The sequence below is a fragment of the Talpa occidentalis genome, unplaced genomic scaffold, assembly GCF_014898055.3.
Source record: "Talpa occidentalis isolate TD23 unplaced genomic scaffold, MPIMG_talOcc4v2.1 talOcc4.8, whole genome shotgun sequence".
NCBI lineage: Eukaryota > Metazoa > Chordata > Mammalia > Eulipotyphla > Talpidae > Talpa > Talpa occidentalis.
This window is the reverse complement of record NW_023605194.1, coordinates 43,141,075-43,161,108: the sequence shown is the minus strand read 5'-3', so window position 1 is coordinate 43,161,108 and position 20,034 is coordinate 43,141,075. Positions and strand designations below refer to the sequence as shown.

At 49.5% G+C, this 20,034-nt stretch overlaps 1 protein-coding gene across 6 annotated transcripts in view; it reads left to right on the top strand.

The window, feature by feature from the left end:
• Nucleotides 1-20,034, top strand: part of CDH23 (cadherin related 23) — a 381,721-nt gene that overhangs the window by 22,447 nt on the left and 339,240 nt on the right. For 5 of the 6 annotated variants that reach the window (XR_008550123.1, XM_054690753.1, XM_054690748.1 and 2 more), the window contains exon 2: nt 19,680-19,751. Coding sequence is in view for 5 of the 6 variants with exons in the window: in XM_054690753.1 (XP_054546728.1) it covers nt 19,685-19,751 (67 nt within the window). In the remaining variant the exon portion in view is untranslated. Of the gene's footprint in view, nt 1-19,000; nt 19,022-19,679; nt 19,752-20,034 lie in introns of those variants that run through there. The other variant, XM_054690747.1, reaches the window with a different exon arrangement.

Here is a 20,034-nt window from a genome sequence, read left to right as displayed (position 1 = left end):
CAAATATCTTGAGTGGAAAGTGGTGCTGAGGGCTAAATTCACTTGTCATGCCCCCCTTTTCTCTGGGACCTCGTAGCCTCAAGTTCTGGCTGCCTGGTTAGCTTTTACACTCCACATTTTATTTCCCCAGACACAAAGGATGGCCAGATGTTGCTGGCTTCCCCACTCTCATTCCTTGCCAAGACCCTGAGCAGAAAAGAGATTCTCAGAAGTTTGGGCTTATCTCTGCGAGCTTCTTTTCTCTCAGATCTTTTCACCTCAGGTTCTGCCTGCCTTCCATGGCACTCCAGTGTCTTTAAGCAGATTTTTTTTTTGTGGGGGAGGTCCATATTTTCTAGTCCCATTGAGAACGTTGGTCTTCTACAAGTTGCTATAGCATAATTGGAAGTGCCCATACCCATAGGGATTTGAATCTCAGTTCATAGTTGTCAGTTCATTGTTTAGTGGCTGCATAACCTCAGGTCTATGGTTTCTTTTCTCTTAGTCTCAATATCTTCATCTATGAAATGGGTATAATAATTGTATTATATATAATATAGTATTAGTATAATATTATAGACGATATAATATTATAATAAAATACAATATAATAATATAATAATCATTGTATCCTCCTTATCAGGTGGTTGTGAGGACTAAATAATAAATAATACTTGCCAGAAGCATATGCTCAACAAGTGAGAGCAATGGTTGTAGTTATCATCATAGTAGTAGTGGTAGTGGTAGTAGTAGTAGTAGTAACAATTATTGTTGTTGTTATACTACCAAATATAACATTTCAAGTATAACATTTGTTATACTACCAAGTAACATTTCAATATACTATCAAGGAAGGAATTAGGGATTCCATAGTATGACTTTGATACTTGTGTATCATTATGTGGTCAACTCACTTAACTTTAAAATCGAAAGTGGGAACCTGAAACTTAATGCAGACCCAGTAACAGCTCTTTAAGAGAGAGTGGGCCGAGACACGGCCATGGTGTCACCAGAAGGGTCTCACTTGGAAGACGTGGATGGTGATGGGAAGACCTAGTGTACCTCTCAGCTGCAGACGTCAGGGCTGGGGTCTGTCATGGCCTCTGCTGAATGCTCTGCACCCTGCAGCTCAGGCTTGTTGAGTGAGTGAATGTTGTGCTCCAAAGGGCAGGTGTTGACTCTATGTGATTCTGAAGGCCAGAAGTCCAAACAGGAATGGAATTTACTGGGAGGCAACTGGGATCCATTTGAAGAAATTCATCTTTCTTTTTCCTTTTTGAAATACAAATTATCTTTTATTTTGTGTTTTCAAGTTTATTTTTGGGTAGGTAATATGGCATATGGAAAATTCAAAAGTCCCAAAGTGGAATAGAGTGAAACTTCCCTCCCCAGCACCTGGGTTTCCTGGAGGTGTCAGCTCTGGCTTCTCAGTATCCCCTCAGATGGTCTGTGCACATGCACACACTGATAGTGACACTACTACTAACAGCGCTTGCTCAGAGCTCACTCTGTGTGACCTTGAATCCAATGTGTTAACTCTGTGATCTCTGTAAGAGCCATGCGACATAGGTGCTCTCATTAGCTCCATTTCAGCTATGAGCAAGCTGAGGCCCAGGCAGGGTAGGTGGCTCGCCAGCCTCACACACTAAATGGACAGTCAGATATGAGTCCAGCCAGCTGGCTGCTCACCTGGCCTCTTCTTTCAGCCTTTCTTGGCACTGACTCTATCAAAGATCCCGCCGTGACCTGGTCATAGAGCGCTTAACAGTATACTAGACTGGCTGTGAGCTCTCGCCCCAGGAGGGAATTCAACCAATTCACCCCCAGAGACTCATCCAATAAATAGCTTTGTTACCCCTGCACCCCAAAACCTCAGCTTTGGTTTGGCTGTTTCCTGTCTGTAGGGTTTGTCTTCTTCTCTCCTTCCATGGGGGTCTCAAGTCCTTACCCTGATCCTTTGACCCCCAGAGAGGAATCCATTCAGCATCTTGTAAGGAAGGACGAGACCTGCCCTTTTCTCGGGGAGGAGGTGGTGAAACGTGAATGGGCTGCGGCTGCTGCTCAGGACAGGGCAAGACTGCCTGCCAGGCCCGTCCTCTGCACTGTCCTGTTGCTCGCCTGCCCCGGGTTTAAGCTGACTTCTCCCCTTCCCACCTGCACCCCAGGTCTGCCTGAGGAGAACCTGTGTGCCTGGAGAGGGTGGGGGGTGGGGGCATAGGCGAAAGAGCAGAGTAAAATCCTTCCCTAGGAACAAATCTCATTTTCAAGAAAGTCTTGACAAAATTAGGCATTAAATTACAATATTTCGAAGAGCGTCGTAATTCTATTGCAGACAGCCCTTCATCATGGAATCTGAAAGCTGGGAAAATACAAAACTCATTAGATTAAAATAAACCACCTACTGCTGTGGAGAGAAGCTTATTTATCAATATCAATTTACTTATGATTACTGTGGCCTGCAATTTGTTATTTTTAAGAATGATGATTTGTGTATTGCTCGTGCAGATGTGAAATTTTTTTCTTAAATTGGGTATTTTAAAAATGATATCCTCGCCCTTAGTAAAGGTTAGAGAGTGGTTGCTAAGGGAGGAGGGCATGGGGGAGGGTCAGAGACCCGTGAAGAGAGACCTGGTGGGGGTTGTGGGGGGAAGTGAGTCTGTGAGGGGTGAATGGAAGCAGATGTGGGTGCGGTGAGCCTGACATGACGTGGAGCATTTGGGTCTTAAAAAAGAGCCTTTTGGTTCATGAAGAGGAAGGACAGGGCCTCCCTGGTGGCGCAGTGGTTGAGCACTGGGCTGCGAAGCTGCCCGCAGCCTCTGCAGCACCAGTTCGATCCCCGGCCACCGGGCAAGGGTCCCACATGGCGCGCAGACCTCTCCTGCCACCCGCTGCTCCCCTCAGCAGTGTATTTTTGTCCATCTGCCTGTTCTGTTACCAGCTCTGTCTCTGGTGAATCCTCTCACCCTCCCACGCTTCTGACTGTACCCAGTGCTTGTATAAATAAATAAATCTTAAAAAAAAAAAAAAAAGAGGAAGGACAGACTAGCTAAACAAGCTGTCCAAAAGGTGGAATCCATCCTGTGTGGTAATGAGCCTTCTGGCCCTGGAAGGATGCAAGTTCAGGTTGAAGGTATATGAGGGAGGATGCTGTGCGAATACAGCTGTGTTCAGGGAGTCTGGCACACACCCTACCTGCAAGGAAGGGTGAGAACATCCATGCTGAAGTCATGGACGGGGCTCCCGGCTGCAGGCCAGCTCTTGCTGTGTGGTGCCAGAGGGAGCTCTGTTCCTGGAGCCAGAGCCTCTGGGTTGGACTCCTGTTGCTGCCACTTTCTGCTGTGAATCCCTGGTCAAGTTGGGGACTCTCCCTGACCCAGCTTCCTCATCTGTAGAATGGGTCAGCAGGGTCGTGGTGAGGGTCTGTGAAGTCATATAGGAAGTCTAGCACATAGCCAGCATCTTCACATGTTAGTCTCCTTCCCAATACCCCCCTGGGCCTCAGTTTCCCTATTTGCAAAATGGACAACCTACTGGTTCCAGTTGCTTGGTGGGGTTTTTAATGTTCCTTGTGTAAGGAAGGAAGGTGATTGGGGTGAGGAGTTTGACCCCTGGGGTGTTCAGCAGCTACAGGCACCCCAAACTTTCCCAGCCCTGTACTGATGCAGGTTTTCATGGCCAAATATCTCACTGTATGTTCTCCATGTGCTGCTTCTGCCTTGGGAAACTGGATCCCCAGAGTCCAGCTCATGGAGGGCAGAGTGGAGGCCCAGACAAGAGGGGAGTGGTATGCCCAGCTGCCTCCCCATAGCCCTGTGTCTCCTGCCCTTGACTGTTTCCTGGGAAGCTCTGTGGGTGTGTGTGGGGAGCAGAGAGGACAGCCTCGGGATTCTTGGGAGCATTTGGTATTGGGATACCCACACTGTAGTCCCTCTCTGGGAGAAACTTTTTAAAGATTCATTTTAAAGATTCATTTATTTTTGCATGCCTGTGCCCCAGCAAGAGCTGGGGCACAGGCCAGAGGTGCAGGGGTGAGAGAATCCACCAGAGACAGAGTAGGGAACAGAACAGGCAGACTGACTGAAGCACACTGCTGAGGGGAGCAGCGGGCAAGTCAGGAGAGGTCTGCTGAGCCATGTGGGTTGCTCCCTGGCTGGCTGGGAATCGAACTCATGCTACAGTGGCTACCAGTTGCCCCATAGGTTGGGTCTTAACCCTTGCGCCACCAGGGAGGCCCCTGGGAGAGACATTTGTGTTCTGGCCTTGTGCTTTTCTCTTTTCCTTCCTCCCCTTCCTCTCTCCTGTACATTCTTCGTGTTTTTAACACCTAATACTGAGCGCCTTCTGCACAACAACTCCTGTGTTAGGTGCTGGAGCGCCCAAGGTGAATAAGACGTGGCCCTCGTTCTAGGGAGGTTCAGAGTCCAGGGAAGGAGACAGAGGTGCACACACACACTCACAGCATGAGGAGGCTTTGTCAGGGGCCCATGTATGGGAGGAAGGCATGCCGAAGTCGTGAAATCAGAGAAAACTTCCCAGGGGAGGTGATAGCCAGGCTACCTGTTGAAGAAGCAACTGGCTGTGGGTTTTGTGTCCCTGCTGACTGGGGCTCAGTACAACCACAGGGCCAACTGTGCATTGCTCTGGGGCTGAATTTGAAACCACTCCCTGCTCCAGGCTGGGGGCAAGTCCTTTGCCTCCAGAGGAGGAAGGTCGAACAGGAAGACGCTCCTTGACTGGGTCCTGGTGAGAAGCACATCTGCAGGGAGCTTAGCGATGGGCTGGCAGGGGAGAGAACCAGAGGACGGTTAGCCTCTGCGGGTGTGTCTGGTTGCTGGGCAGTGGGGCTGGGGAGGTAGGGCTGACAACGGCAGGAGATGACAGCTCTCCTAAACTCCAGATTCGCAGTTCCGTCGGTGTATCAGTGTCTCAGCATGTCAGGTTTTGAGTCATGCCTCTTACCCTCCTGAGATTCAGTGTGACAGATTGGAAAATGGGGTGACATACCCCCCCCAAGACACTGAGAGCCACATCACCTAAAAGGCTCAACAGCACCATGTCTGGCGGGGCAGGTAGTGGCGCTCTGTGTTCTGTACCGTGTGGTGCCCCATCTGCTTCGGAGCAGCCCAGGTATAGGGAGGGGGCGGGGGCTAGCATGAGTGTGACAGCAGCGACACTCTTATGCCTGTACGGACATTGATGTTGTGCTTTGTGAATTGGACCCGAGAGAGGGCCTGAGAGTGAGGCAAGGCAGGAGGACATTTGAATTCCGTGTGCTCATGTGTAGGTGCCACGGGCACTCATTTAACTCTCCTGTGCCCCCACCACGTGGGTGCTAGTGTCTCAGTCAGTACAGAGGGGAAACTGAGGCTAACCAAGGCTTAGAACCCGGGTTCTAACCTCCCAATAGTTTCTAGTAGAATTATCCCTTTCTCCCTACACTGCCTACCCCCCGCACCCACAACACCAAAAAGAGAGCTGGGTGGGACCCAGGTTCCCCATGCTTTCTCTCCACCGAGACCCTGCTGGCTCTCTCATGCTCTCTTAGGGAGCTGTGACATTAATAAGTATAAAAACAATTGAACAGCATTTCACACAATTATATGAGGAGGAAGCAACTGTCTTAGACAATCTGGAAAAGAGTCATCACTTAACTTACAGAGAAAACTTTCAGCTTACTGCTAGAACATGACCCTTGCCCTCCCTGCTCTGTTCTCTGTGGTGGGGGCACAGCTCCCCCCACCGCCATGAGGATCCCGGTCCTCTATTTGACTGACAGCATCTTCTGCTGACTGGTGGGGCTAGGGCCTGGGCCTCCCCTGCACCACAGCCCCAGGCTGTTCAAGCTTGAAGGGTCCTCATCTGTTCCTTCAGTCATTTATTCACCTGATGTTCACCATGAGCCCATTGTGCACAGGCTCCAGGCTGGTTGTGGGGGGCCTATCAGCACAGCCAGTGATGCCTGCACATAGAGGGGAGCTCACACTGCCCATGTCAAGTGCTTTAAAGCAGCCTGAGTCACATATTGGGGATTCCAAATGGAGGATGGAGGATGGGGGGACCGCTTCTGCCTGGGGGGAGCATAGAGGGCTTCAGGGGAGACTTCTTGGGGAGTTGTCATTGGACCTCTCTTCCTGACAGTTGAATCCCCTGCAAGAGGAAAGACCTCTGGCCAAAGGGCCTTCCCCAGGCAAAGGCCACCAGTTGCCACGTTCTGAATGGCATTTTGCAGACAAGGGCACTGGGGCTGGAGAGACCTGACACCTTGCCCAGCATCACCCAGGGATTCATGCCTGTGCTGTGACCAACAACTCCCATTTGAGCCTGAGGAAAAGGAGAGGCTGGGTGTGAAGCCTGTGCTTATGAGACTGGAGAATGTCAAGGAAGGCATCCTGGAGGGTGGAGGTGGGTGGTGAGGGGGCCAGTTTGACTAAAGTCACGGTAGAAGAGAGATAGAGGCAGAAGAATAGGCTAAATCCCACTGAGTCATTAAATTAACTCCCAGGCATGAGAATGAGGAGCCTGCTTTGCCTGGGAGTGTGACTGGCCTGGCCCCCACCCTGCCAGGCTGCTGGTGCAGCACCTGCCCTGGCCTGGGCCTTAGAGCACTTTCTTGCTATGTCTTTTGCCTTCACTCCTTATGGCTCCTTGGGGGTCCTGTGCCACAGAGGAAGTTCTCTGCCTGGGCCATGAGCCTGGACTCAGCTGCTGATCCCCTTCCTGACATTAAGCATCAAACTGATCCATTTCTTCATCTGCGTAAAGGGCATGACATCTGCGTGTCTCCACTTGCAGTCACATTTGCAGTGAGCCTTTGCAGAGATGTTCTCCTGGAGGCTGCTGGAGTTGGGGTGATTCCTCAGGGTACAGAATGGAGACTGCTGAGTGAAGCCTTTGGGAAGGTTTTGGGGCAAAGGGTTCTGGGAATGGAGAAGGCAAAAGAAAGAGGTAGAGACCTGAAAAGTAAGGGTATACCGCCCCTCCCCTCCCACCTCGGTCTTGGTGAGTAAGGTGATTTAGCAGGTGGAAGTTGAACAGGTGGCTACTAAGAATGGCCCTTGATTGCCTGCATGACCCCTGAGTCATGATCTTGACCTATGGTGGGGGGGGGTCAACATTGTAGAGGCAGAAGAGAACAGATCCAGGAATGCTAGGAAAGCCATCTACCTGGCGCTTTCCAAGGGGTGGGCAGGACTCCCAGCTAGTGAATGGGGTACAGGCTTAGGACCTGGTCTCTGTTTCCATCCTTAGCTCTTGAGCTGAAAGTCTGAAGACAGAGAAGGCAGCCTCTGTGCGCTCAGTCTCTTTGCCTGTGGAATGAGCTGCCTGGCCCGGCATGCTCCCCATGGCTCCCACACTGGGCCTCAGGTTTAGGGAGGCCTCGGGCCAGGTGCCATGGAGCCACCTGTCTGGTGCAGGGTGGGAGGCAGGGCCCAGGGGAGGAAGGGTTGCACAATGGTTGAACTTGGCAGGTTAAAAGACTAATTTTAATAAGCCTCAGTCTCTACATCAACTTCATACATTTATTTTTAAAAAGCAGCTTTATTGAGATAGAATTCACTTGTGATACAGTTTAGTCAAAGTGTGCTAGCCCCTGGTGGGTAGAACATTCCCTGAAAAGTGCTGTCATCACCACGGTCCATTTTAGAATATTTCATCTGCTAGAAGAAAACCCATTAGCTTTCACTCCTCTATCCTTTGATCTCCCCTCTCCCTGCCACCCAGTTGTAGACAACCACTAATCTACTAATCTACTTTCTATAGATTTGCCTATTCTGGGCATTTCACAGAGAGATCTTGAGTGAGTGACCGGCTTCTTTGACTTATCATGATGATTTTGAGGTTCATCTGTATTGTATCATATATCAGTACTTTATCCATTTTTATGTCTGAATAATATCTGATTTTATGAATATACTACATTTTGTTTTTCGGCTTGTCCATTGGTGGACATTTGAGTCATTTCTGCCTTTCGGCTGCTGTCAGCACTCCTGCTGTGAACACACCTGAGTGGCTACCCGGACATGAGTCTTCATTTCTCTTAGGGTGAGAAATTCTCTTCAATTCCTAGGGTGGAATTGCCAGGCATACGGTTACTCCATTCAATCCATTAGAGTCTGCTAGACTGTTTCCAAAGTGGCTGCACCATTTTACATTCCCATCAGCCATGTAGGAGGGTTTGAGTCTCCTACATCCTCTCCAAGGCTGTTATTATCTGTCTTCTTGATTCTAGCTATACTCGGGAGCATGACGGGCTATCTCATTCTGACTTTGATTTGCATTTCCCTGGCGACTAATCATGTGGGGCATCTTTCATTGAGCTGATTGGCCATTTGTATATCTTCCTTGGATGAATGCATACCTCTCCTTTAATCATTTTAAAATGAGTTGTCTTTTACTATGGAGTCATAAGAGTTCTTTATATATCTTACATATAAGTCCCTTATCAGATGTATGGTTTGCAAATATTTTCTCTCATTTGGTTGGTTGTCTTTTCATTTTCTAGATAGTGTCCTTTGAAGCAGGAAAGAGTTTCATTTTTTAAAAAAGATTTATTTATGCATACAAGAATGGGGGTACAGACCAGGAGGTACATAGGGGGTAAGAGGATTCACCAGAGACAGAGTGGGGAACAGAACAGCCAGATTGACTGAAATACACTGTTGAGGGGATCAGTGGGCAAGTCAGGAGAGGTCTGCTGCGCCATGTGGGTAGCTCCCTGCCCGGGGATCGAACTCATGCTGTAGTGGCTGTGGATAATTTCATAGTGCTGCGTCTTAACTCCTTACACCACCAGGGAGGCCCAAGAGTTTCATTTTTGAAGTCCATTTTATCTCCTTTTTCTTTCGTTGCTTGGTTTTGATGTCATGTCTAAGAAACTTTAACCTATTCTCAGATCATGAAGAGTTACACCTGTTTTTCTTCTAAGAGTTTTGTAGTTTTGGCTCTTCCATTTATGTCTTTCATCTATTTTGAGTTACTTCTTGTATATGGAGTGAGGTAGTCCAACCACACTCCTCTGCATGTGGTTGTCCAGTTGTCCCAGCACTGTTTGTTGAAAGGGCTGCTTTTCCCCTGTTGAATAGTCTTGACACCCTTGTTAAGAGGTAGTTGGCTTTATTTCTGGACTCTCAGTGATATTTCATTGATCTATATGCCTATCTGTGTGCCAGAACCATGCTGTTCTTGATTGCTAGTTTGCTTTTAAATGGGATATTTGCAACTTTGCTTAAATGCTATTATTAACCCAATGAAAAAAACTTAGAAAATACAAACATAAGGATAAAAAAAAATCACCTGTAACCTCTTTCCAAAGATATAATAAAGATACAGATGTGTTCCTTTATATTTTCTATACATATACGTATATATGTATATAATTTTTTTTTCAGCATGAGAACATGTTCTGTATCGTCTCATAGCTTGCTTTTTCTAGTTGACAATTTGTTGTGAACATTTTTCCTTGTCAATAAATGTTCCTGAAAGCATGATTTTCCATGGCTGCCTCATGGTCTGCTGTAGGAACGTACCACAATTAACTCACGTAAGCCTCTGTCCTTGATTAAGGATATGCTATTTATATTTATACCATGTTCACTATAAACTACTGCTGTGAACATCCTCAAAGCAAATCTCTGTGCTGCGATTCTGATGACTTCCTTAGAGAAAATTCCTCTCAGTGGGGCTGCTGAATCAAAGGGTGTGAGTGTTTTAAGGCTATAGTTTTATAGTGGCCTTCTAGAGAGTTCTACCATTTATGCTAAAGGAGATTTTCACCAAAAAATGGCTAGGAGAATTAACTGGGCTTGCCTTACAGGAGAGATAGGGAAAGGCCTGGGAGGCTGTCAGAGGGAGCCCCCTGCAGCACCTCCCCTCTATGCCCTCTCTGTGGGTCAGCACCTACTAGAGGTCTGGGTCTCCCCACCCCCATAACATGAGCAAATGGCAGCGAGTGGGGAGGAGGGGAAATAGATACCCCACCAAAGATTACTCGGCACCTACCAAGTACGCTGAGAGATGTGGAAGGTGAGCACAGGGCACAGTGAGAACAAAATGGGAAGGACAACTGTAGTGTGTGGAAAGAGAAGGCCCTCCCCCCAATGATGGGTGATTGACAGTGGTGCCTGAGGGAACTGCACCTATATTTGTTTTTTTTTTAAAGATTTATTTATTTATGCATACAAGAACTGGGGTATGGGCCAGATTTGCGGGAGGGTGAGAGGACTCACCAGAGACAGAGTGGGGAACAGAACAGGCAGACTGACTGAAATACACTGCTGAGAGGAGCAGTGGGCGAGACAGAAGAAGTCTGCTGTGCCATGTGGGGTATCTTCGCCATGTGGATATCTGCCGCGCCATGTGGGTATCTCCATGCTGCAGAGGCTGTGGACAGCTTCACAGCACCGCACTCAACCGCCTGTGCCACCAGGGAGGCCCTGTTTCCAACTTTTAACTGTTGTGAATAATGCTGCTATGAACATGAGTGCACAGATACCTATTCAAGTACTTCTCTTAATTCTTTTGCATGCTTACCCAGGAGTGGAATTACTGCATCAACCTGACAGCTGGGCTGAAGCACAGAAAGAAAATTCAGGTCCTGGTGACTGGCAGGGGCTGAGATTGGGGGAGGGCAACCCAGCTTTCATCAAGGTGCCAGAGCTGGCTAAGGTTTGTTGGCTGCTACCCTGCTGGTGATCAGAGGGACAGGAGGAAGCTGAGCTTGATCAACTCCATTTTTCCTCCATGTCCTCCTGTGGCTGGACATATGCCAATCAAGAGCCTCAGCTACTTTTTCTGAAACTCGAAAAAATAGTAAGTTCCCAGTGTTGGCAATGGTGTGAGGAAATCCTTTCCTAACCAGGGAGGATGCAACTTGGTGCCCCTCTTTGGAGAGTAGTTTGTCAGCAGCTATAAAAATATGAAAACTTTCTGCTTCTGGAGGTGCCACAGCTGTACTCTTTGTAGGCGAAGGAATAAGGATATCCATTGCAGCTTCATTTGGCTAAGCAAAAAGTTAAAACCTACCTAAAGGTCCATTAGCAGAGGGCTGGTTAAATTTTGTCCCCCACATATTAGAACACTCTGCAGCTGCTAAGAGAGAGACACAGCCTGCAGGTACTGAAATGGAACAATCTTCAGGATATATTGTCATGTGACAGCCGAGGAGTGGGATAGCAGAAATACCGTTTGGATTTTTTTTTAAGAGAGGGAGAGACCTGCTATATCCTTGGGTGTACGTGCAGTCCCTTGGGAATGAGATTCCAAGGATCACTTCTAAAAGGAGGTGTGGGTCTTAGGTAGAAGGGAGACTACTTCCTGCTGTACATCATTTGGTAGTTATTTGCTATGTCCGTGTTATTATTGCCAGAAAGAATAGAGTCAAATAAAATGTATCTCCTGCTGAATGATTTAAAAAAAATTTGTAGGTTGAGGAGACCCAGGCACCAGGCCTCACTTGCAGGATGCTGCACCACTGTGGAGCCCCACTATGGGGGGGGGGTCAAAGGTTGTGCCTCCCCCCAGCCCTGCCTGGCTCATCTGCCTATGCAGGGCTTCACTCAGGGACTATAGTTATGGAGCTGGGGGCGGGAGAGGGGGGGGCCTTGAGAATGGTCAGACGTTATTCTTTTCTTCCTTCATGACCTTCTGTCACAGCACCTCCCCAGCCAGCAGCCTCACAGTGCGGGCTTTGGAGCATGGCCTGGCACCAGTGGCCCTAATGGTGTCGTCTGCAGGTGCCTCCTAGCATGCACGAACCGCTCTGTGTGTAGTGGTGGTGAATAATCCCCAAATTGTATTTGATTTCTGCAGTGTATTTCTGTATTTCTATTCAAAGTTGAGTGCATCTGATTTTATGGGAATTCATAACAGTTCCAACTAAATCGTGGCGCCCCGCTGTGAAAATCTCTCACTCCTGAGAAACTGAAACGCTGCGCAGATATCCCCTTCTGCCCCTTCCCTGTTCTCCCCTCCCCCTCCCCCTGCTCTAGTCCTTTCTGTCCTCTTGCCTGCCAGATTGAAGGCACTGCCTCTAGCCATGCAGACTGTACCCTCTGACCCCATCTCTTGACTGGGCTGCTGGGGGAGGTGAGAGAGATGATCCCAAGGACTCTGCCCAGGAGTTGAGCCCCAGTGATTGGTTTTCCAGAAGAGGGAAGTGGGCTTTGCTTGGGCAGCAACAAGGAGCACACTTGCCAGTCCAGGAAGCCACACTGCCATGGGCTTCATCTTAGGTCTGGTCCAGAGGTGTTGGGTGAAGCCCCTACAGATTGGGAGGAGCTTTGCAAGGAATCTGTGTTCTTCCAGCCTGGGAAAAGCATAGGAACAGGAATGGGGGCCCCTGCAGGGTCAGCCCAGGGCATCTTGTGGACACCTCTGCTGCAGGGTTCCCAGAGCCCCATTTGTATGTAGGAATGAGAGAGCGTGCAAGTAAATAGGGCACATGCTCTTCATTTAAACTGTTGGTCCTCACATGGGGTAAGGAGAACACTCAGTACAGGGCTAAACTTCAGACTTGGGCCTCATCTCAAGAGTCTGGATTTTGGCCCACTCTGCCCCCCAGGGGAGCACAGGGAGTCTCCTGATGATGGGTGTGATCAGACCCCGTGCCTGGGAGGCGGAAGGTGATGTCATAGTTTGACTCACAGAGCAGAGGGGTACCTCCTAGCTGGGAGCCCCTCCAGAGAGGGGGCTTCTTCTCCCTGGAAGGGTCTGGGTAGCAGCAGCAGGCTGTGGTCATCAGAGCTCCACTGAAGACCCCCCTCCCATCTCTGAGTGTCTCCTCTTATTCATGGGACTGTGGGCTTCCAGGACACTCAGCAGAGTATAGGAAAGAACTTTCTAATCAGCATTGTCTGTTCATAGGCTGCTGACAATAATCAGTAGGGTGGACATAAGCTAGGTCTTGCTTGTAAGTGCACTGGTTGTTTATTACAGAAATTTTAGAAAATGTAGAAAATCAGTGCAAGAATATAACATCACCGTTAGATAAAATCACTGTTGCACACAAACAGTCCTGTAAGGACACCCTTCCCCTCAGTCACACACACACGCACATCCCTCTGGGACTGTGGACACCCCACAAGTGACCAGTCCTTGCTGGAGGTCTGGCTGCTGCATGCTCATAAATAACACCACGGTGGATAAGCTGTGGCTTCAGGTCTGTGCACAACCACTGTGATTTCCTCAGCTGAAGTTCTGAAAGTGGAATTTCTGGGTCCACACATTTTCAGGCTCTTCATACAATTTTCAAATATTGATGTCGTCTGAACCCAGTTGCTTCAGCTCAGGACGTGGGAGCCTCGTCCCTCTGGGTGCCCATGTTTATAGCTCCAGCCCCACCTCAGACATGAACCCTACTTGAGAGCATCCCGCTGCTTGCTGGCATGACTGTTTGGCTGGTAACAGTCGTTCCCAACTCACCATGTCCCAAACTGAATTCCGCTCTTGCCTTCATCCGGCTCCATCTGCAGCCTTCCCTCAGCCTGGTTAATGGCAGCTCTATCCTTCCAGGTACTTGGGCCAAAATGCTCTTGCTCAGTTCTTGCTAGCACAGCTATATTCCTTCCAACAGGACACCCTCTCAGCTCTTCCTTGAAATATGCCCAGAATCTGTCAGATCTTACACCCTGCCCTGCTGTGTCCTTGACTAGAGCCCCAGTTATCTGTGGCCTACATCACAGAGCCACCACCTGTCTGCCTGCTTCTGCCCTTGCCCCTATGGTGCATGAGTCCTCCACCCAGCAGCTGAGTAGCCTTTAAAACTTGAGTATTGCTGTCGCGCTTTGAAGAGCATCTGGTTTATCTGTGTTAGTGGTTTATAGGGTCCCTGTGATGGGCCCAGGTCTCTCTCTGCTTCATATCCTCTACCCTTCCCATCGTGTACCCCAGTCACTCTGGCTTTCTTGCTGCTTTTCAAACACTCTATACACTCTGGCCCCAGGGCCTTTGCATAGGCTGTTTCCCTCTGCCTGGAACAAGTGTCTCCCAGATATCCACATGGCTCCCTCTCTGGCTTCTTCAAGTGTTTGTTCATATGCCACCTTCTCTGTGATGCTCAGGCCACTAGTGCCCTGATTCTTTTCACTTCCACTAGTATATATCACCCTTAACCCCGAAATACTCCCTCACTACATTGTCTGTGTTGGCCTCACCCAGGAGTGTTAGCTCCCCCAAGGCAAAGCCCTTAGCTTGTTCTCTTCTGTATCTCAGGGTCTAGCACAGTCCCTGGCACAAAGCAGCTGATGTCAGGGCATACATGTGCAGTGTGACCAACCTGACTCGTACCCCCCACTGCTGGAACCCTCTCCCTGCCACTCGCTAGTTCTCTGGGGCCACTCCCTGGATGCTGTAACTCTGCTCCCTGCCAGAGTCTGCCTGCTGAGCCTCCACACACGCCTGCCTGAGCAGGAGGTCTAGAGGGGTGATGACAGAAGGTGGAGGACAGTGTGGGCAGGGTTTCTGCCCTGAATTTGAGAAGCTTTCTAGTCTGCTCCTGCCTAGGATGGTACTTTTGGGGATGGTACTGTAAGGAGACATGGTGGGTAAGGCGGTATAGGACTGGGTCACACCCGATGGTGTGGGCATTGTCTTTTTGGTACTGGTCCCAGACAATACCTGTGAGATGTGGCAGCCTGGAGGTCAGGCTAAACAGGAACCCACCTGCTATCCCCAGCCTCATGCCTGCTGTCTGGCACATGAACCTTGCCTCCCTGCTGGCCCCTGCATATGTGGCTATGAAGCATATTGGAATCCTCACTTCAGTCTTACTGATCTCTTGCCAAGGGCTTCCCCACCAGGCCCTCAGCCTGGGCCCTGCGGAGGGGCACATGTCTGAGCTCAGCAAGGTTTAGGACTAAAGCTGGGGGTCTGACCTTTGATGGTTATCTGAACGGGGTTCAAATCTAGGTTTTAGCCATGTGACCTTGGGCAAGTTATTTAACCTCTCTGAGCTCCAGCATATGGAGCACTCTCCATCCCGGTGCCTGGTGTGTAACACATGCTTAGCAAATATTAGCATAGGAAGACTTGAAATCAGCAGCTCCCACCCCAAGGATCAGGATTTTTCTCTTTTGGTAGCCTGGTCAGTCATAGTCTATTTCACTTATTTATACCTAGTGCACGTCTCCAACTATAATCACAGCCCTGCATCTTCCCATAGTGCCCAACACAGGGCATGGCGTGAAGGATATTGGGAATTGGCAGCCTGAGAGCTTTGGCACCTGATTCCATGTCTTCTTGGAAGTGTGTGTGAGAGAGATTTCTGGAGGCTTTCTACAATGGGCTCTAAGTTAGGTACCTGAGAGATTTTGGGGCAGCGGGCTGTGAACCTGCTAGTACCTATAGGGCAGGTCTCTGGCACATACCCCAGGCCTTGGCAGAAAGCCCCTACAGAAGGGTGTACGTGTATCTCTGTTTCATGAGGGTTGGTGGGAGCTCAGGCCCCTTCCAGAGGGTGGTGCAACCTCACCCAGTGGAGCAGGTCACGCAACTCTGGTGGGCAGGAGGTGGGAGGGTCATGAGACTGGGGGAATAGCCATTGCACAGGGCAGAGTGAGGTCAGGCTCTCTAGGGTGTACCATGCCACCTGTCCCAGTACTCATGCCAAGGGAATGCCAGCAGGCAAGGCAGCATCCATCATGACACCAGGCTGGAGGTTGGAGGCCCAGGAGCCTCTTCCCACTGTCGTTGGGCTTTACTCTCTGCAGGCCTTGCTTCCCCACCACCCCTCATAGCCAAAGAGCCAGAGGAAGAACAAGATCCAAAGTATCAGGGAGAGCCCCAAAACAAGATGGACCCACTTTAGTCTGACTATCATGCCTCACTTTTGAAATCTGTGTCCCCCCCCCTTGTTCTAGTGTCTGTGCCACCTCACTCTAACATGAGGACAGAGAATTAGGATAGAGCTAAGATTGTCCCTGCTCCACTATTGTCCGAATGCTCCAGTATGGCCACTGCCAATCTTGTAAAGTGAGGGCTATTTGCCCTTGACTGACAGATGGGAACACTGAGGCAGTGTGATTGCTCCGAAGGGAAAAGTTGATGAACAGACGTTTAAAGAGAGTGTTTTGGGGCCCAATGTGCTTGGCAGTGTCTGAGCCTGAGCTAGCACTGTGAAAAGTGAGGTGCGTCACGTATGTGGGCACACGCGCACCCTTGTGTTATACTCACTTCTTTCCAGACACTCATCCTGTCTTTTGTGCAACTTGGGGGACATTGCCATTGCTTCCCCTTTCCTAGATGAGGAAATGCAGCCTGGTGTGATGGAATTAACTTGGGGCCCCTTCTAATCCTAGAGTGACTCTCTGGACCATAATTTCCTCATCTGTAAAATAGGGACAGGAATCTACATCATAATGTTGAGAATTAAAAATAATACCTGTGAAAATCTCTGGCCAGTAGAAATCACCTCCTAAGTGCTCCTTTTCTTCCTTCTTCCCTTCCGCTGCAAACTTCCTGTAACACCCAACAGAATGGTGTGCATTCCCCAGCTATTTGTAGATAATGCCCTTAGCAGATGTTATTTAATTCTCATCACATCTGGCTTGGAATGGCAGAGGGCTGGAGATATTTTTTTTTAAAGATACTCACTCACTAGGAGATGTCAAATTGTTGCTTAATTGCTCGGTGCCTTGGTTTCTCCACTTGTAAATCAGCAATGATGCTGGTGATGCTGCCGGCTCCTTTGCAGGAGCCGGTAGGCTAACACAAGATAACAGATGGAAAGGGGCTTGGACATTTAGAAAAGGCATCTTGCTCAACCTCAGTAGCAGTTAGGGATATGCAAATGAAAGCGACAATGCCATACCATTTTTCATGCAGCCGATTGGCAGCCATTTGAAAGAGGGATCACTTCCAGGTGGGCACGCAGGCCCTCTCCTACACTGCTGGAGGGAGTGGGAATTGTCACAGCTTCTCCAGAAGGTATTATGGCAATGTCTAATAAAAGTTTATATACACGCTCTGTGTTGTAGTTAATTGACCCAGTAATTCCTCAGTTAGAGAACCAAGTTGAAGAGCAAACAGAGTTCTAGTGCAGTTCTGTGCAGAGAGATGTCCTCAGTGGTGTGGCCAGGAGCCTGGAAACACCCAAATGCCCAACAGTAGATGTTTGTCACCATTATGAACCAGCCATACTACAAATTATTATTTAGTTCTTAGAAAGAAGGAGGTAGATATAGCCATGTGCACACAGAGGGTCATCTGTGAAATACCATGGGGTGAGAAAAGCAAGTTGCTTTTGTGTACAGAGTGACTCCATTATTTTAAAGATAAACAGGAGCCATGCTGCTCCAGATGCAGGTGTCATGTCAACATGTTTGCTTGGGTACAGAGAAAGGCCTGGTAGGATTCCTGCCAGGCATACCATGCTGCCAGCTCTGGCCATTGGAAGGGTCGTGTTTGGCTCACAAAAACTGAATTATTTGCCAACCTTTAAAAATTGCATTTGTTTTAAAAGCCACATCTCCAGCTTTTCATTGAGAAAAATCAGAAGGTCTGACCATACTGGGCCCACATTCCCTCTTGGCTGAAACACGTCAGCAGCTGCCAATTTTGGACAGAACATGTGGCCTCTGAACAGCCATGGTCCCCACCCACCTGGCATCTCCCTCCTTTGATTCCTCAAGTGGCCCCTGTAGGCATTTTCTGTTCTCATTGGAAACACGATTTGTGGACAGCCAGGGAGAGGAGGAGGGGTATGTCTTTTAGTATTTAAATATGTCCTAGAATATTTCACTCTTCAGGTGACAATTTCATATCTAGTAATTAGGACATTTACACACAACATTAGAAGGGAAACAAAAAGACATCGTGGGACCCCTCTGGTGGCTCAGGGTTTAAAGTCAGCGCTATGAAGCTATCTCCAGTCACTGCAGCATGAGTTCGATTCCCAGCCAGAGAGCTAACCCACATGGCCCAGCAGACCTCTTCTTTCTCACCCATTGCTCCCCTCACTAGTATATTTCAGTAGATCCGCCTGCTCTGTTCCCCACTCTGTCTCTGGTGAATCCTCTCACCCCTGCTGGTGTATCTCTGGCCTACACCCCACTTCTTATATGCATAAATAAATAAAATAAATTAAAAAAAAGAACTTTTGGGGCCTCCCCGGTGGCGCAGCAGTTGAGCGCTGGGCTGCGAAGCTGCCTGCAGCCTCTGCAGCGCCGGTTCGATCCCCGGCCGCCGGCGAGGGTCCCACATGGCGCGCAGACCTCTCCTGCCACGCCCGCTGCTCCCCTCAGCAGTATACTTTGTCAATCTGCCTGTTCTGCTCCCCGCTTGGCCTCTGGTGAATTCTCTCACCCTCCTGCGCTTCTGACTGTACCCAGTGCTTGTACAAATAAATAAATTTTAAAAATCATTAAAAAAAAAAGACCTTTTGGCTATTGTATGTTGTGTGGGACCCAGTGGGTTCACTTCATTTTCCACTCTGGGCACAGGGTCAACAGAGCACTCCAGTCCTAGAATTAGGGCACTGAGTTCTGGGCCTTTCCAAATCTCACAGCTAGATCTTGCAGAGATGTGGAATTTTCAAAAAAAAAAAATCTCTCTTTCCATTCCCTTCACCTCTCCATGTCTTTCCAAATACATAGAGAAGAAGGTCCAGATGTTGACCCCACACGTCACTAATTGGGGGGTCTCTGAGCAGATGGTTTAGTAGTTCTCAGCCTCCAGACCCTGCCTTGTGTAGCAGGGAGGTGCATAGTGGGTGCTCACCAAGGGTTGATGTGTGGACCCTTGGAAGGCCCTATGGGTACACCTTGGTATAGCCCTGCACAGACAGAGCTGATGCTTCAGTGGGCTGAGAAATGTGGGCTCCTCCTGGTATCACTGCTGGCCTCCAGGGAGGCCTGCTTCTGATCTGTTGCAGGGGAAGAAGGAGCCAGAGGACCCTGGCCCTGCTGCTATGGGCTGGGCGGCCACTGTGTGATGGTCAAGAGCAGCCCGCCCTTCCTGCCACCTTCAGAGATGGATCTTGCTTGCTGAGCCTCCAGAAGTCGGGCCCCAGATTTCTCTAGAGTTTAGCTCAGTGCTCCCAAAAATTCAGGTCCTGCCTTCTGCAGATTTGCTGTGGTACCCTGGCCATGTCTCTGCCTCCTTCCCTCTCTGTGTTTCTGGCCACTGTGATCTGCTGCTGCCTTTCATATCCAAGGTTATCAGACAGTGTGGTAGATATAAAATGCAGGGAAGGACACGCTCAGCGTGTTGGGCATGAGTCGGGCCTGCCAAGCCCCCTGTCTTCCCACTCAACACCCATCCCCAGACTAACCTGTAATGAAACCTCTTCACTGCTGGGAGATACTGTTCTAGAGGATGGAGGCGGCAACCCCCCCTCTGCCCACTGAGCCCAGAATGTGTAGGGAAGGCACACCCGTGCCTGCTGCGGAGCCGTGCCACCGGGCAGTGCACTCTGCTCCGTGAGGGCAGAAAGGACAGTGCTGTCCCCACCCCCCCCACTCCCCCGCCCAGCCAAGCTGCTATGTTCCACCCAGGACTGGATGATGATAAAACCAAATGCTACCAACCTTCTCTTCTTTCCCGTATCCCTCCCTTCCTGCCCCGATTTAAGTTGCCTCCCTCTCCTCCCTTCTCAGTCCAGTTATCCCTGGAGCTGGGAGTGGGGGTAGGGGAAGGTCTGGAGGGTCTTGAAGAGCAGGACCCCTACCAACTGGATTCTCTCACCCTCTCCTTCTTTGTGTCCTCAGGAGCCATGAGGTGCCACGCTGCCACCCTTTGCCTCGTGTTCTGGCTTTTTACGCTGATCTCTGGATGCTGGGGTAAGTCCAACCTTCCTCCCTCTCTCCCCACAGCCAGCAGTTGGGGTGTGTGCTTGGGGGTGGTGGTTTGGCGGGGGCTGCTCGGGGATGCTAGAGCTGCTGTTTTGCTGTGTGACCAGCACATGCTTCCCTCTCTGGGCCTCAGAGCCTCTAGCACTCTCACAGGGCTGAAAATACCAGCCATCCCCAGGGCACCGGATGCACGAGCAGGTGGGAGGAGCCTTGAAAAATACTTTGGCTCTAAGGAAGAAGGCATCTGTGACCGTGAACTGTCCTTCTGGGA